This window comes from Urocampus carinirostris, chromosome 6 (assembly GCF_059441175.1).
Source record: "Urocampus carinirostris isolate Australia breed hairy pipefish chromosome 6, RoL_Ucar_1.0, whole genome shotgun sequence".
In the NCBI taxonomy this organism is placed as follows: domain Eukaryota; kingdom Metazoa; phylum Chordata; class Actinopteri; order Syngnathiformes; family Syngnathidae; genus Urocampus; species Urocampus carinirostris.
Genome location: NC_142354.1, coordinates 19,270,443 through 19,289,469, shown reverse-complemented (window position 1 = coordinate 19,289,469; position 19,027 = coordinate 19,270,443). Strand labels below are relative to the sequence as shown.

The 19,027-nt window shown below is 41.1% G+C and overlaps 1 protein-coding gene across 1 annotated transcript in view; it reads right to left on the bottom strand.

Annotated features, from left to right (window-relative positions):
- Positions 1 to 19,027, bottom strand: part of camk1a (calcium/calmodulin-dependent protein kinase Ia) — a 39,439-nt gene extending 20,412 nt beyond the window's left edge. Inside the window, exons 1-7 of the mRNA XM_088338147.1 lie at positions 18,878 to 19,027; positions 13,638 to 13,756; positions 5,064 to 5,195; positions 4,347 to 4,421; positions 1,600 to 1,738; positions 1,405 to 1,531; positions 1,089 to 1,164 (exon numbers count right to left, since the gene is read on the bottom strand). Of these exons, the coding sequence (XP_088194273.1) occupies positions 1,089 to 1,164; positions 1,405 to 1,531; positions 1,600 to 1,738; positions 4,347 to 4,421; positions 5,064 to 5,195; positions 13,638 to 13,723 (635 nt within the window). The 5' untranslated portion in view covers positions 13,724 to 13,756; positions 18,878 to 19,027. The remainder of the gene's footprint in view (positions 1 to 1,088; positions 1,165 to 1,404; positions 1,532 to 1,599; positions 1,739 to 4,346; positions 4,422 to 5,063; positions 5,196 to 13,637; positions 13,757 to 18,877) is intronic.

The following is a 19,027-nucleotide window of genomic DNA, read 5'->3' as shown; positions in this document are numbered from 1 at the left end:
TTGCGCGATTGGGTCCACCCTGTGTAATGGTCTTGACAATAATGATGTTGTTGTTTGCTACAAGAGACCGAGACAACCCGGATTAGAGCCGAAATGAGAGATAGAGCGAACAAAACGAAACAAAAACAAAAAATACACAGTTCAAACACTGTTATACGTCGTACACAATTTAAAATGATCAAAATGATGTATAAAACAGGGGGAAGTGAAACAAGCTGACAGGTATGAAATAGTGCCCAAATTTGCTTTAATATGCTATTTATTCAGGTTGCAAATTGCCACGCTAGCTAACCATAGAGTTAACATGTTACCACTCAACTAACTTTTATGTTGTACCCAAATACATGTTGATACGTGAAATGGTGCTTATGTATAGTAATTTGCGCCAAAATGTGCACCCCCTAAATATAGTCTTTGTAACATATTTTTCATAGATAAGGCACCCCGGCACATTAAACCGAGACTACAGCGCTACCGTGATTCATCGTGTATAACTGTTGGGCTCTTTATAAACGTATCGCGTATCATAGTTAAATGATTAATCAGGAATAGAACCCGGATTGCAGTGGTGAGGGCGCCGACATTTTACCATTAGACCACCAGAGGTATAGATTACATTCGAAAAGGCTTTAGATCTTATCTCATGAACTGATTCTAATTCTTATAGGTGAAACCGTTTTTCTACCTTTTCACCAGTGTGTCAATAACCTCTCGGTTTATTGTGTATACCTATGTAAAAGAGCTTGTGTAGTTTGTAGATGACTTTCTGTTTTCTGTTTCTGTCTTTCTATAAATGCCGTTTGCATTTCCAATCTCATCCACTGTATTTTCTGCTATTTAAGGCACACCGGTTTATAAGGTTCACTTCTAAATTTCTGGTAAATTGGGGGATAGTCCAGAAAATACGGTACTCACGTTGCTCTCTCACCTAACGACAGCATTTAACATTAATCATAAAAATAATTTATACTGAAATAAGAAGTCTTGTGACAGACAACTGCACATAGTAGTGTGAATTATATGATATTCCACATTACCTAGACAGCTTAGCACATGCTATCTCTGTATTAGAACAATGTTCTACTTACAGAATATACGAAATGACTCCTATGGACCAGCAATCGACTGCCTTGCTGTACGGCTTCTGGGCAAGCACCTCGGGAGCTGTGCGACACACACAAACACACAGGAACAGTGAAGGTAGCATTTGAGTCATCTTGACCTTGGCGCGTTGCCCGGTCACGTTAAACAGAATGGAGAGTACTTATAGATTGCTTGCACTTGTCTCAGAAAGTAGACAAGAGCCTCTTATGAGGCAATGTGTACAAGTGGATGTCAGCTGAGCTAGCAGGTGCTCAGCACACAAAATCGAGGAGTGGCTCACCCGGGAAATAAATGCCTCACCCACATATCCGGGAGTCCCGCAAGCTGTGGACATAACGCTCCCCGCTCCCTCAATTTTGGACAGGCCAAAGTCACTGATCATGATCTTGGAGTCTTCATCCATGCTGTAATACAGCAAATTCTCTGGCTGCAAATACAGGTATTTTTAGGGCAAATACTCAGAGTGCAAGCCATATGTCTGAGTTCTCCCCCTACCTTCAGGTCTCTGTGCACAATCCCCATGTCGTGAAGATATTTGACCGCGTCCAAGATCTGGTGTATGAGTTGGCTGGCGTCTCTCTCTGTGTAGAAGCCCTTTTCCACGATCCTGTCAAACAGTTCGCCACCTGACACTCTGCGTGATTAAAAGGGAAGTTGATTTTAATCCCAACTGAGTGATGCAGCGGGCAAAGAAATAACAAGACAACATCTTGTACTGAACGTGAATGGCCTTGAGGAATTATACTTTGCTAGGGCATGAATTGGATTAAACATGCAGGGCATCAATGTGAAGCATCCAACGTTTCTCAGTTGGAAAAATGGACATTAGTGAGACAAAAACGACAATTCAGTGCTGTCCTCGAGCCACATTTACACGTTCGTTAAATTATGTTTGAGGATCACATTTGTAGAACTTTTTTTGGTGTGAACCTGGAGTAGAACTCTAAGGAACATTGCATTTTTGTCGAATATGAAGGACATGGAGGAACAAAAACATAGCAGTAAGGTCAAAGATCAGACTCATGCAAGCGCTGGTTACACTCATCTTCTTCTACGCTTGCGACATAACACAAAACTGGAAAAGGAGATCCAGGTCATAGAAATGCAAAAACGAAAAACGAAACGGTGCGCAACAGCATCAGACGGCACATTGAACCCTACGAAGAACTGTTGTCAACTGTGCGCAGAAGAAAATTTCATTGGTACGGTCATGTAACAAGATCCTCAGGACTGGTCAAGGTAATTATCGAGGGCACAGTCCAAACGGCAGGAGTATAGGAAGACTGAAAAACAATTGGGCCGACAACATTAACGAATGGACTGTTGCCATCTTTGCCACGACCCAAACCAGGCCAGAAAACTGTCAACAGTTGAGAAATCTGTTCAGAGTTGTGTCCTCAATTGTGCCCCAACGACCCAGGCGGTAAATGGATCCGTGAACCATGATGACGTATTTGGATAGAACACACAGTAATTTGTTTTCCTTTGCCGGATATTCCAATGAACGGGGAGGTGTGAGATCATCTGGGGCCGGTTGAGGACACTGTGGGCCCACCAGGCTTTGTCCCACAGGTTTACGCTGGTCTGGTAACCTCGGCGGTGTTTCGAGTCCAGTTCTCCGGCAGGTGCTACTGCCAATGGTGCAAATGGCATTCCTTTAGGCTGCCAGGGCCACGGTAGTTTGTCGGTTGGGGCCTAGAGGAGATGACGCCCCGTTAGCAGAACTGTCGCCCAGGGCCTAATTTTTAAAAAATGTTTTTCAAATGTATTTTTATCGTAAAATGTCACAAATACAATGAGGAAAATGGTTTTATATGGCTAGCCCTAAATAATATGAGGTCATTTTAGGCTTTCATTTTATGATCATAAAAAAATATCAGATTTTACAAATTTTTAAGATTTTTTCCAATTTTTCCTTGAGAAATAAGAAAAACGATATTGTAAAGCAAGTAAAAATGATACATAAAATGAGCAACAATTTCTGCCAATGGTTTACAGTTCACTGTTTACAGATCCCTTAACTGCCTGAGTTTTTGGGGCACCAATGAGGACGGAACTCTAGACAGGTCTCTCCATTGCTGACAGTTCCTGGCCTGGGTTTGGGTTGTGAAAAGGTAGCACCTGTCCATTTTTTGACGTTGTCGGCCAGGTTCTTTTTCTCTCTTCCTCATCATCTTGGAAAGTGATATTTGCCATCCTGATTATCTTATGATATGACCAAACAACTGCAGTTCTTCATAGTGTCCAATGTGCTTTCTGGTGGTGTTGCGCACTGACTGTTTCATCTGTCACATGGGCCATGTAGCTGATGCCTGCATGTTTCCTTTAGCATCACATCTCCATGGCCTGGATTTTCCTATCCAGCTTTGCAGTGAGAGTCCATGTCTCGCAAACGTAGGGAAAGATAGAAGTAGCCAGCGCATGCATGACAGTGATCTTTGATTTCACTGTAATGTTTTCGTTTCTCCAGATGGGTTTAAGTCTGGCAAGTACGACTGTGGTTTGTGCTCTTCTGGCCATGATTTCTGGTTCTGACGCCGCAAAGATTCACTGTAACGGTGGTTTGAAACCTGTCTCCAATGGTAATACTGATCAATACCATACTGTTGGCAGTGGTGTACATCTGTTCAATGGTCTAAACTTGTTTCTGGCTCATGTTGTACTTCCGCATGGTGCCGCGCAAGGCGGCTTGCCATGGTCTGTCAAACACCTTCTTGAAATCCACAGATAGGGGTTTCTCTGGTGTTGATGGAACTTCTCGGCTCGGATGCGCAGGTTAAAAATCTGTTCAGTGGTGCTCCTTCCCTCCAAAACCTGACTGTTCTTCGACTAGGATATTAGACCCCTGTGCTTTCAGTCTGTTCAGTTGAACCTGTTACCTAACTTTACCTGGATGGCAGATGAGACACGCCAATGAACAACAATGGATTAGTGTATTGATTTGGAAGTATTTTTCTGATGGTATTGAAAGTCTGGTTGGAACCTTAATGAGGAATGAAAAGAAAAAGCTACAATTACTTGTGAAAGGTTCGAGTGTTTATTTTGGACTATGCTGGAAACAATATGCTGAGTGCATGAAAGGAACCAAGAGCTGGATTTTAAAAGAATAGAAAGCCGTTCTGAAAAATGTAACCAAATGGCCCAAATACAATAAATTGTTGTGCATTTTGATTCATGCAAACCACCTACACACACTGTTCTAATTCCACATTTGCATATATGAAAGCTAACAGAGTACTTACAGCTGCATGACGAGGTACAGATGAGACGTGCTTTCGAATATGTCCTCCAGAGAGACAATGTTGGGGTGCTTGATTCTAAAAACGTGAAAGAGTAATTACCGCTCGAAAGAAAAACCCTCTCGCTCTGGCTATAAATTGGTCACCAGATGGCATTATTGTTGCGTCTGTCGCTATTGGAAGTGTAAGATGAATGCAGGGGTGCAGCAGCACCAGCTGATGAATAAGCTACTCAGACCAGATTTTGTAAATGACGGGAAGTGTCAAATATGTGGTGTGAAGCGCCCATCAGGGCATCACTTGTCAATATGTGATAAGAATATGTCACTTTGACACAGTGGCAGATGATGGAGAATGTTCTGAGGGTGAGCAACAGCGCTCTGTTCCGGATTGTTCTTTTTTCCGTTCTATGCTCTTTTATTGGTTTGAGTGTGACTCAGGTTTTCTGTCCATACTGCCCTGTCCTCCTTCCTTCTCTACATCTTATATCTTCTTCTCTTTAATACTTAGCTGCAGGGAATTCCACGCCATCTATGCCTCTGTGTGCTGTTGCCCTGGCAACAGGGACACTAAAAATAGGTCTATCTTCTTTACTCCTGACATTTCCGGTGCACAATCACACTGTTTCTACTGACACCGTGCATTTGGTTGCCCCGTTGGCTTGACCTCCCACATATAATCTGCCTGGGAATAAACGCTTGCGCCGGATGTTCATCTCACCTGTGCAGTACTGCGATTTCATTCTCAATATTGTTTTCTTTCCCTTCCAAGGCTTTCTTGGGGATGCACTTGACGGCCACCAACCGCTGGGTTCGCTTTTCCTCGGCGAGGAGCACCTCGGAAAAAGCTCCTCTGGGAAAGAACAAGTAGTTAACACATGAAAACCATAAATAAGAAAACCCAAAGATATTATTTCTCATATTACAAGCAAAATTCCCTTGTGTTGCTGGACCGGCAGAAGATTGAATTCAGCTGCGTCATACTGCCACCACCATGTTTTACCGTTGGCATCATGTTGTTTTTATCAAATGCTGTGCCAATTTTAGCCAAGATGTAACGGGCTGTGCACCATCCATACAGTTTCATTTTAGACTCATTAGTCCAGAGAATATTTCTTAAAAAGTATTGAGGATAATCAAGATGCTTTTTAACAAATGTGAGACGACTCTTTGTGTTCTTTTGTGACAGCAGTGGTCTTCGCCTAGGTACGCTGGATGCCATTTTTTGGCCAGTGGTTTTCTTATAGAATAGAATATACCTTTATTGTCATTGTTACAAAATGGGTTAACACATTGTGACAACGAAATTGGGCGTCATGAACACTGACCTTAACTGAGGCCATTCAGGCCTGCAGTTCCTTGAATGTTTTTTGAAATCGCACTCTTAGAGAGTAACCTTAGTTGGTCGATTACTCGGCAAACAGGGGGACGGTTTCCCACCGTTTGCAGTTTTCTCCATTTGTGCGTAATGGCTCTCACATCGGGTCGCTGGACCCCTACAGCCTTGGAAATGGCTTTGTAATATTTTCCGGACTGATAAATTTCTCTCACTTTTTTTAAATTTCTTCTTGAATTAATTGGATCGTGGCATGTCAATTGTGTTTTTGAGATTTTCCAACCTACCTCACTTTAGATTTAAGTCATATATGTTCAGGTGCTGACCTGAACATATATGACTTAAGTCTAAAGTGAGGTGGCTAGGTAGGTAGGTAGGTAGGTAGGTAGGTGGGTGGGTGGCTAGGTAGGTAGGTAGGTAGGTAGGGAGGTAGGTAGGTAGGTAGGTAGGTAGGTAGGTAGGTAGGTAGGTAGGTAGGTAGGTAGGTAGGTAGGTAGGTAGGTATGGAGGAAGGTAGGTATGGAGGTATGTAGGTAGGTAGGTAGCAAGGTAGGTAGGTGGGTGGGTGGCTAGGTAGGTAGGTAGATAAGTAGGTAGGTAGGTAGGTGGTGGGTTGCTCGGTAGGTAGGTAGGTAGGTAGGTAGGTTGGTAGGTAGGCATGGAGGGAGGGATGTAGGTTGGTGGGTAGGTATGGAGGTAGGTAGGTAGGTATGGAGGTAGGTTGGTAGGCATGGAGGGAGGGAGGTAGGTAGGTGGGTAGGTGGGTATGTCATTTGTACCTCCACCCAAAGAAAAGATACACACGTGGTTCTGCGATTCAGCAAGTTACCGTGGGCAGAATCCGATTAACATTGAGGCAACTGATGTGATGATTCAGCAAATACAGAGCGCTCTTTATGTACTTATTTTGTATGTGGAGTGTAATAATGATTAGATGAATAATTTAAAAGTGTGGAGGGGTAAGTGACAGCAGATTTTTTTTTTCCCTCTTCAAAAAAAAAGGATGCTATCTTTAACCTGCTCAATAATAGATCTTGCAAATGTAGCGTGGCGGTTTTCCAAAAGAGACTAGACTGCATTATAGATTATGACCAGAGAGAGAACGTGGTGTATTTATACCAGAACGTGGGGGTTGGTGGCACATGAGGAAGCCACGAACATTGTTAGTAACCGCAGGGATGCTTTGAGATGGAGGAGCAAGTGGCCGTCAGAGTGCTCTGAGGTAGCAGGGGCAACCCAAAAGCAATTATATTTTTATATTTCAGGGTGTTCCCATAAGCTCATCCCAAATCTAAAGGTCTCGCGCGCAGTCACAATATTTGACAGTCACTCTGGCAAATGGGAGCCTGGAGAGCATGTGCACAAGCTCACATTGCCACTGTTGCTGTGAGACACGTGTAATTAAGCATCCACTTGCTGTTTCCTCCTCAGAGACGTCGCTCTCTGCAGGTTTGCTGCTGTTACTTGGCGCGGCTGGGATTTACCTAAGAGCCTTCCATCGAGCTTTTCCACGCATGGCTAAAGGAAAGCATAAATAATGGTGATTGCCTAGCCGTGTATACGCAATCAATTTCCTGACCTGCACTTAACATCATTTCCAAACCGGCCTCATGAATATTTATGAATTACATATACAGGGAGTGCAGAATTATTAGGCAAATGAGTATTTTGACCACATCATCCTCTTTATGCATGTTGTCTTACTCCAAGCTGTATAGGCTCGAAAGCCTACTACCAATTAAGCATATCAGGTGATGTGCATCTCTGTAATGAGAAGGGGTGTGGTCTAATGACATCAACACCCTATATCAGGTGTGCATAATTATTAGGCAACTTCCTTTCCTTTGGCAAAATGGGTCAGAAGAGGGACTTGACAGGCTCTGAAAAGTCAAAAATAGTGAGATATCTTGCAGAGGGATGCAGCACTCTTAAAATTGCCAAGCTTCTGAAGCGTGATCATCGAACAATCAAGCGTTACATTCAAAATAGTCAACAGGGTCGCAAGAAGCGTGTAGAAAAACCAAGGCGCAAAATAACTGCCCGTGAACTGAGAAAAGTCAAGCGTACAGCTGCCAAGATGCCACTTGCCACCAGTTTTGCCATATTTCAGAGCTGCAACATCACTGGAGTGCCCAAAAGCACAAGGTGTGCAATACTCAGAGACATGGCCAAGGTAAGAAAGGCTGAAAAACGACCACCACTGAACAAGACACACAAGCTGAAACGTCAAGACTGGGCCAAGAAAAATCTCAAGACGGATTTTTCTAAGGTTTTATGGACTAATGAAATGAGAGTGAGTCTTGATGGGCCAGATGGATGGGCCCGTGGCTGGATCGGTAAAGGGCAGAGAGCTCCAGTCCGCCTCAGACGCCAGCAAGGTGGAGGTGGGGTACTGGTATGGGCTGGTATCATCAAAGATGAGCTTGTGGGGCCTTTTCGGGTTGAGGATGGACTCAAGCTCAACTCCCAGTCCTACTGCCAGTTTCTGGAATACACCTTCTTCAAGCAGTGGTACAGGAAGAAGTCCGCATCCTTCAAGAAAAACATGATTTTCATGCAGGACAACGCTCCATCACACGCATCCAAGTACTCCACAGCGTGGCTGACAAGAAAGGGTCTAAAAGAAGAAAAACTAATGACATGGCCTCCTTGTTCACCTGATCTGAACCCCATAGAGAACCTGTGGTCCCTCATCAAATGTGAGATTTACAAGGAGGGAAAACAGTACACCTCTCTGAACAGTGTCAGGGAGGCTGTGGTTGCTGCTGCACGCAATGTTGATCGTGAACAGATCAAAGCACTGACAGAATCCATGGATGGCAGGCTTTTGAGTGTCCTTGCAAAGAAAGGTGGCTATATTGGTCACTGATTTGTTTTTGTTTTGTTTTTGAATGTCAGAAATGTATATTTGTGAATGTTGAGCTGTTATATTGGTTTCCCTGATGAAAATAAATAATTGAAATGGGTATACATTTGTTTTTTGTTAAGTTGCCTAATAATTATGCACAGTAATAGTCACCTGCACACACAGATATCCTCCTAAAATAGATAAAACTAAAAAAGCCCCACTCCAACTTCCAAAATATTCAGCTTTGATATTAATGAGACTTTTGGGTTCATTAAGAACATGGTTGTTGTTCAATAATAAAATTAATCCTCAAAAATACAACTTGCCTAATAATTCTGCACTCCCTGTACAGTGGAACCTCGGTTTTCGAACGCCTCTCAGTTCGAACAAATCGGTTCTCGACCAAAAATTTCGAGAAATTCTTGCTTTGCTTTTCGTTCAAAAAAAAAACAAGTTCGGCTGAGTGGTAAGTGCATTCGTGGCACAGTTCTGAGGTCATGGGATCAAATCCAGCTACCAGCCTTCCTGTGCAGAGTTTGTATGTTCTCCCCGTGCTTAGTGGGTTTCCTCTGGGCACTACGGTTTCCTCCCACATTCCAAAAACATGCATGTCATGTTAATTGGTCGGTCCAAATTGTCCCTAGGTGTGAATGAGCGAGTGAATTGTCTATCTCTGTGTGCCCTGCGACTGGATGGCAACCAGTTCAGGGTGACTACTGCCGACTGCCCAAAGATGGCTGGGATGGGCTCCAGCACCCCCGTGAGGATAAGCGGTGCAGATAATAAATGGATGGATATATTGATATATTTTTTTATGTTTGATATGCAGTAATTGCTTGCTGTATCGCAGTTTACTTTTGGCGATTTCGCTACGTTGCGGATTTTTATCGTGCATTGTGTTCTTCCCTCTGATTGGATAAACTGTTGCCCCGCCTCCTTTCTGGCTGAGTCTGTCGATAACATTGCATTCTAAGTCAGAAAGAAAAAAAGAAAGAAGGAAGGAAGGAAAGAGGGAAAGAAGGAAAGATGGAAGGTAGGGAAGGGGAGAGGAAAGTAGGAAGGGGCGGAGGGAGGTAGAGAGAGAGAGAAAGAGAATGAAAGAAAGGAAGAAAAAAAGGAAGGGAGGTAGGAAGGAAGTAAAATAAATAAAGAAAGAACATGGGGACACCCTGAACTGGTTGCAAGCCAGTCAAAGAGAGACAAACTAATTCACTCATTCACACCTCGGGACCATTTGGACAGGCCAATCGACCAATGACATGCATGTGTTTGAGAATGTGGGAGGAAACCGGATTGCCTATAGGAAACCCACGCAGGCACGGGGAGAACATGCAAACTCCACACGGAGAGTTTGCGGTGGCTGGATTTGAACCCTGAACTTCTGCACGCGCTAACCACCGAGCCGCCGTAATACACACTGTTCCTTCAAAAAGAATCCATATAACAAAAGGTTTAGCTGTCATGAAATGTTTCCCAAATAAAAATGTTGCTGATTTTGTTAATATTTTTTAATTTCGACTCCCAAAATAAATGAATAAACCTAGTTCAAAACTGATCCTTACGTTTTGGGGTTTTTTTTTTTTATTTTTTTGGTTTCGTACATGGGAAGTAGGAAGACTGTCTCAACAAAATTGTAGGCGATAGCGCCATTACTGCATGTTAGTAAGGTCATTATTGCATGAAAAATCTGTAAGGCCACTATCGCTGAAAGAAATATTTCATTTGATTATTCGCTCTATTTCCTGTACGGTAATCCTATTTTCGCATAGTATTTAACTGATTTATATTCTTTAGGATAGAGAGTAACTCAGGAGGTAAAGCGCTCATCTTGGGATCAAGAAGTTGCACGTTCGATTCCTGGCTACTCCGTGCTATATGTCGAAGTGTCCTTGGGCAAGACACTGAATCCCTAATGCTCCCAAAAAGCAGGTAGTTGCCTTGCAAGGCTGACGCTGCTATCGGTGTGTGAGTGTGTGAGTGAATGGGTAAGTGTGAAGCCTATTGTAAAGTGCTTTGGGAGGTCTTAATTGACTTGAAAAGTGCTATATAAAATGCAGACCATTCCTTTAATCCTTATAGATCTATTTGTTTATGTTCTGATGTTGCCACATTTTGGTCCTCCATACAAAGCTCCCCAACTTCCCAAGGCCAAAGCAAGATACTCAGAGCGCGGGAAGGTTTCTGATGATGCATTATCGTGTATGACGTTTTAGTGGAAAAACACACGAGCGCCCTTCTGTTTCATCCGCTCCAACGATGACGTTTGGTCCTGACACCCGACTGAGTCTCAAACTGCCAGGATTTGCCAGAATTGAATATAATCTTTCAACATAAATCAATTAACCTCAGACTCTGAATTCTCTGCAAGAGCTTCTCTGTAATCGTCTCTCGGAGTCCGTAAGGAGCTTTTCATCGACGTCCGGCAACGCTGACTATTTGACAATGGGCACAATCTGTATTATATAACCAGAATAGCATTGCTTCATTTTTATATGGAACTGGAATGGATATACAACATCAAGGGCTTTTCAATACCAAAAAAAGCGTCAAGTCAAGTCACATTTATTTGTATAGCCCTTAATCACAAGATGTCTCAAAGGACTGCACAGGATTACAATGACACCATCGCCTGATCTCAAACTAACATGCGGGCAAGGAAAAACTCAAAAACTCAGCATGAGGAAAAAATAAACCTTGAAAAGGGGCCTCACAAGTGGTAATCCCCCTTCCAAGATGACCAGGGTGGAATAGATTTAGCATTGGGTAACGGTACACAAACATAGTGAACATCAATAAAAGAGAACAATAGGTAACACGTTGAAATTTGTCCAGAAAGTGCATGACAGCTATGATGCCTCAAGCCTGAGATATAGTCCAAAAAGTCCATAACAGCAACGACGTGTGGCATACTATCTTACTGTAGCATTGTTGTAAATTTATGAAAATGAGCTTTGATCAAAATAAGCCAACATGCTACCTAGGAAGTGACAAATGTAGCAATGGACAATTCAAGTAAATTATGTCAAGTCATGGGCTCAAATCCAGCTGCCAGCCTTCCCATGCGGAGTTTGCATGTTCTCTCCATGCTTGCATGAGTTTCCTCCGGGCATTCCGGTTTTCTCCCACGTTCCAAAAACATGCATTTCAGGTTAATCAGTTGGTCCAAATTGTCTAACTTGTTACTTGACTAACAATCTTAACTAACCAACTAAATTAATATTACTGTCATTAAGCTGAACAACTGATGGCCACCAGCTAGCTATGGTAAAGACTATCAGACCAATTGCTTAAGAACAGAATGGCTATTGAACTGCATTATTAGCTAAGTAAGACTACCAACAAAAGACCAACTAATAACTGACTAAATTCTCGTTAAAAGACCGGACATAGAATCATTTATTTTCTTTCATTTGGAGTTTTTTTTAAATCAAAAATGATTTGATTTAAATGTTCTTAAAGCATAGAATAAGTTCTACCCCAAAAATATGTCTGTTTAATTTGAGTGATTACCATACATTAGCAAACAAACTATTTAGCTTCAAAATCTGGTAAGTACCCGAATGGCTTTTCTACTCACAGTAGTTATGCTGATTGGCTAACTTATCAATTCACTGTGAAAGTAATACAAACAACCCAATCCCCTTTTGTCCTGACCAAATGACTGCTAATTAATGCTTTAGCTAACATAACAAACTGACTATGTTACCAATCTTAATTGCTCAATTAGCTGGCGATGCTAGCAGCATTGCATGAACAAACTGTCCATTCATGACCAGATGGCTAATTAACTAGTTACTTTATTTGTCTGCTTAGTTATTGACTATTTTACTTGTATAGTGCATCGATAGTAGTTTATGCCTAGGGAATTGATTCTCCATTTAAAAGAACATTCCTCAAATTTGAGCATGCCTGGTTATTTTTCATCAAAAGACTGGTTAGGTTAGCACTGGATCAGAAATGGTACCGTATCAATCATTTCATATGCAAAACAGCAGTTGTAAAAATTCCTTGTCTACCATTACAATGAATGAAAAACAATACATAACACACCCAAATTTTAAAAGCACAACTCTTCGCCCCAAGACGTTTGACTGATCGTCTTAGAGTCCTAATCGATATCATAACCAGTGTTGGGAATAATGTGTTACAAAGGAACACATTCCTGGAACACAGTTACTTTGATGTGTAACCAGTACTGTAACAACTTGCTAATAAGATTTTGTAACTCTAGTGTCATTACTACATGGTACTGCGTTATCACGCAACTAATTTAATGCAGTTTAAATATTACTTTGTCCTCTGACTGCTGAACACTACAGCATCTTTCATGTTGTCACATACAACCCTCGATCCGTTTGCAGCTTCACTTGAACAGAGTACGAGGACACAAAGTTCCTTGTAATGGAGATATTCTCCCTTCCTAATATATATATACTCACATCCACACTAAATGTAATACTACAAAATAAAATACTAAAAACGTCAGCTTAGCTACACATATTTGGTTGTGTGTCGCCAGTAACTAATGGTAGGCAGCACGTAGGGACGGGGTAAGGCTTATAAAGGAACAACCAACCTATGGAAAAATCAATGGCGCAACTGTAAGCACAGAATTTACGGTAAACGTGCTGGAAATTTTGGTCTTTTTAGTTCAAAAATTATTTTTGCAATGCACCGTGCCTGGAGCAAAAAAAATACATTTTTGAGCAGTTTGAAGCCCAGAGACAAAATGGATATGGAATGTCTCGGCTAAGTATTTGTTTGCAAGCTTTTCAAGATTGCACAAGCCAAGAAATATGAAGTGTTCACTGCTTTCACACATTTTCCTCTGTTTATTTTATTATGTGGTTATTTTGAGGCAGTCTTAGGGGGTTGGCTTCTATACGGGTATATACGGAAATTTGTAACTGGTTACTTTTAACGTACCTGGTTACTTTTTTGTGTCCATAATCTGATGGGTAACTAAGTTACTTTTTAAATGGAGTAAGTAGTAACCGTAACTAAATACTATTTTTCTGTATCGCGCCCAACATTGATTATAACCCAGTACAGTGCCAGTCTAGTTTCAAACAAGCCCACTTTGCAGCTTCCACGATTACACGGAAACTTACGTCCCCAGCACTTCTTTGAAGTCGTAATGCTCTTTAATTTCGGACGTCTTCTTCTTCCACCCGTTGCCGTCCTCTCCTAAGGGCATCCTGTCGCACTGATGGGATTAGCCACACTACAGCTGCACGTAAGAAAGAAAAGTCACACAAACAGTTCATTTGTTAGCCGTCAGCAAAAACAAAGCGTCTGCTGAATAGAATTATTTTTCCCCTCTCTTTTTTGGGGAAATAATACTTCCACAGTCTTGTGGCATACAACTGCCATGATTATATTCAGAGGGCAACTTGTTTGCTGCATGCACAGTCTGTAAAATTAGATCAATTACTTCACTAACATGATTAATGCTTAGCGCAGCTCTCTAACTCCACTGAATGACAATAAGGCAATAACATCAAAGTCTATCCCAGCAGGTCATGGGTAAGAAACAAAGGGTAAACACCCTTGACGGGTCGCCACAAGAGATGGGCGGATCGATTTTAATATTATTGGTATCAAGCAAATACTTGGATCAGATTTATACTATTGTACTGGAATGGATCCTTCCCTCCTCCACCAATTTCCTCAAAGCACCATTCCTCTATAATGCAGCCCTTCCCTCTCTCTCCCAGTGCCCTTGGCCACTATACGTTTATGCCTGAGTGTGTTACTGACAGGCACACCTTTAGCATCTCTCCGTTCCTGGCGAGCTGCGGCATCCTGCCTATTAAGGGGAAGAGAGGACCTACCCCTATCAGACGCTAATTATAATAGAGGCACGGTGCGGACATTTTTTTCAACTATAAATAAGGACAATGCCGGGTGGAATTTGTATGGTGAAGTGTTATGCTACTGTGGCAACACCCCAATTTTATATAAACACAAAAAAAGCTCACTCTACTGAGAGCAACGAGTTGCAACCAAAATGTAAACATGTCACTGTTCCTAAACAAAAAACTTGTAAATCCGTTGTCACTCTGGCAAAGGAGTCAATGGGAGACAATTGACACTTTATTTGCATCACTGACTTTATTTTTAAAATATTACGCAATGGAAGGTATTTTAGTTCTCTTGATTATATTGTTATATTGTGTTTCTATGTTTTGCATTGCTGTTTTTATGGTTTAACTCTTTTGGCTTTTGTTCAGAAACAGTTGCAATAGAAATGTTTATATTTACTTTTCATATTGTTAATAAAAAAACATGTTTAGTTCCTAAATCTCTGTGCTGTGTTTGTCATAGTTATAAACTAACACAAGGGGGAAGGGCTAATTATTTCAATGATAATAACACCTCCAAGCAAAAAGGATCACATCTGTATCGATCGATACTACCATGTATTTACTTGGATCGATACCAAAATACCCAGTTTCTCCGACTGCATGTCCTCAGCCACTTGCCACAAACATTCATACTATTGACAAGTCAATGAATCTAAACGTGATTCATGTTTTGGAAGGAGGAATTGCAAAGAATGCAAACATGTGAATAACATACATAGATAGAGCCTGAATTGAATTTGATTCTATGAGAATATTGGTAGGAACCAATAGGCGAAACGAATGTGCCAGTTCCTACTAATATTCCCAGAGAATCATATCTTTTGAACATAATTATTTATTATTTTCTACAGATGGGCAAGTACCAATATCTTCTTCACCATTATCTGTGCTGAAACGAGTCTTTTTGGAGTACTGTACTCGCTGCCTCACAGTGGCCATTTAACAATCAAGAATCTGACATTAAAGGAACAGTCAATCCCTTTTAAATAAAAGCAATATTAAGGGAAATCATTTGTTGACATTCAGATTTGTTTTTCTTTGCAGAGGGAAGGGAATTTGAGGACGTCATGGTCGTGTTTTGTGCTGTGGTATCGATGACCACTCAAGATTTGGGTATCGGTCTGAAAAGACTTGGCATCGAACATCCCTGTTTTATTAAGTTAAAACAGTCATCTTAACTATTAAATACATGTGTTTTTGTTTAAAGAAAATAATTTAACGATAAGCCAATGTCGTTTTACATTTAAATACTTTGTACCGTATTTTCCGCACTATAAGGCGCACCTAAAAGCCTTTATTTTTTTTCAAAAGCTGACCATGCGCCTTATAATACAGTGCGCCTTATTTATGGATCAATATTAAGTCGCAAAGTCTTGCAACTAATGCAGCAGCCGCCGACTAGATTTTCCCCAAAACGCAAAGTAGTCCGCGGTGTATGCTGGGATTTATTTACCGGCGTTTCATTGGCTAACCAATGTGTCAATCATCATTTGAATCGATCACTATTGGCTAAAGTTATTCGGAGGTAAATTGGGCGGATCCTTTTTAGCATTTACAGGCTTGCATAGGCTAAAGGCGCAAAACAAAGCCTGCAATTGGCCGAAAAAGATGAATGTGAATGTGAATAGTAAGTTGGGTTGACTGCATAGAGAAAACAGTATTTTACTATTCTGTACTGTATTTGTAAATATTTTACTCTCCTGGATTTACTACACTCACGGATAGAAAAGGATCATGGTTGCACATTATTATTGAACGCAACGACTTCGGTGAGCTACTCCGGCTATATATTTTCCCTGTATCTTGTTTCAGACTGAACTCGATGTTTCTGTGATGAGCGGTGCAGATAATGGATGGAATGGAGTGTCTATTTTTAAATTAAACTCAATTCCAAGTGTTTATTGTCATATGCATAGTAAAGTTGCGAGCGAAAAAGAAAATAGAAACTAAGGAATGGTTGGCATTCCTTGAATCCCAAGCCTTTAACCTTCCGAATGATATTTGGAACGATGCATTTGAGTGAATGGTGATATCGTACAGACACTGTTTCCATACATGTCTGAGACACGTATTTGCTTCTTTGCAAGCTTTCGGAATGTTAAGGGGGTAATAAGTTGGACTGAACTATCTGACTGTTTTGTCGACGTTCCTATTGTAGCGCCTTATAATCCGGTGCGTCTTATGTATGTCAAATATAGGACCAAAAACAATTTTTTCGGGGTGCGCCCTATAAGCCAGTGCGCCTTATAGTGCGGAAAATACGGTACTTGTTTTCTGGAAAGTTACTTTTCACGGGTGTGTTTTACATTTAGAGAAAACCTGAATCCCAATTTTTAAAAATATGTTTTCATACAACTGTTGAATTATGTTATTAATGAAATTGGTTTGGGTTTTACTTAGAGATTACAACACATTAGTTTAATTACAGATATCGACTTGTATCATTCATCTAGTTATTGCTTCCACACGGTTTATTTTCGAATTTGACATTGTATCATGCCCTTGATATTAAATGTTGATTTGCTTACCATAAATGCAAGCATGTGCTATGAACAGATTATGATTGAATTAACTTAACGTGGGAGGTGGAGCTTGGGATCTTAATTGAACTCAGTCGAACTTTTATGAATCTGAATGGATACAGGAAGTTGGCTTTTTATTTCCGCAGTGATTGTACAATTTTATTGACCAAATAATTAACTTATTGGTGATTATTTGTTGTTTTGGGGTTAGATTGAGGGTACCAAAGTGATATTTCAATGCAAAAATGCATGCAATCATCCAAGATAGCCCGGTCTTTTGAAGCAGTGGTCAGCAACCTTTTCTGTACTATGGACACATTTGATGTCTGACTATATTCTCATGGCCTGGCCCATTAATAATAATAATCATCATCATCATCATCACCATAATAAGTCGTGTTTATTTGAATAGCCCTAAATCACAAGGACTCTCAAAGGGCTGCACAGACAACTGAGTATTCCAAACTACAGACTATTATTATCTAAAACCTACATGGGCAAGGTAAAACACAAAAACCTCACTAACAGGTAAATGAAGAAACCTTGAGAAGTGACCACACATGAGGTAATGCTCCTTCCAGGGTGACCACAATGCTCCATGGAAATTCTGCAAAAGACTACAGTAATACTGCAAAACTAAATATCAAAAAGAGTGTTTCAAGCAGGGACCTATTATTTTATTGGAAAAACTACAGAAATATAGAAAGAAATACTACAGTAATACCACAGTTTAATACAAAATATGGTTCTAGAAAAATACCACAAGAATAATCATAAAAGTTGGATCCGTTACCCACTAGGCCCTAGTGACTAGGGTCATAGAAGCACCATTTGCTGTGGTGTGTCTTGGGCAAGTACAGCCTAGCAGCACCCATCCCTTTCCAGGCCAACATACTGTATGTTTCCATCTGGTCTTGAACTGGGGACCTGTAGCGTGTTAGGCAAAAGTGCTAACCACTGCACTACAAATATTATGTATGACAAACACCAGACCTCTACGGACTTATGACAGGAAAAGGAATTAGGTTTTAGCTCATCGTTTCACGGTTTTTACTCACGGTTCTACGTTGTACAACATTGCTTTGGCTGAACTAATTCCCATAATGTTCCATTGCAATGTCATACAACACCAGACTGTGATCAGAAAATAGTGTGATGGTGAGATAAATGAAAAAAATGAAAATGAGATAAAATCGAAATCTGATGTGTTCCGGGCTCAAATCCCGTTGCATCCAATGCTGAGCAAATTAGGTCAGAAATATATGTTGACGGACTAATCATTGCTGCATTACAGTGATATATTACAGGAAAACATCAATGTAATGCAACAAATGCACGTATAAAGGAATATGCAGTATAAGCAAAAAGCAATTTTCTTTTTATGTGCCCTGGTACCAAACGACAGACCTGGTAGAGGTTCGCGGCCTGGTGGTTGCCGACCACTGCTTTAAAGGACTCTTACCGATACTTGAAGCCCTCGAAATCACGTGCAACATAAATAATAGTATAAAAAAATCAATGCACACCCACTGATTGGCTGGGGACAAAAGGACCTAACATAAAAGCTCAGAAGTAGGGCAAACAAGGCCAGTCACTAAAAGCAAGCACTGAATAACGAGGCACACAAAAAGAATACAGCAAAACACATGCATTTTAGTGGCATTGATGAATGCATTAAGATCAACCCAAATAACTCAACACAAATTGTTGGAAAAATTACACTACAGTGCAATGTAAACACCTGCCGTAAAACAAAATTAATCGAGAGCTATTGTGGGTCTAATATACAAATTGAGCTTTCGAGCGCGTGCAGAAAGCACTGTGGGTGTAATGCACCACTCAAGGATGACACGCAAAGCAAAACCGCGGCGTTAGGTTCTTTTACACGGGTGTCATGCACGGACACTATGTATTTATTGTCCACAGAAAAACATGAAAATCCAAGTGCATGGGGCAACATACCTAAATGGCGATGTGTGCCCGGGGTGTGCGCTCCTCGCCTCCGGGAGAGATGAGCTGCTGCTGGCCGGGCTATGTGCGCAGCTCTGCCGCTTTGCTTTTGCTCCCCCTGACGTCAAAGACACGCGTAGTCTGTGGACCTAGCGCAGCATA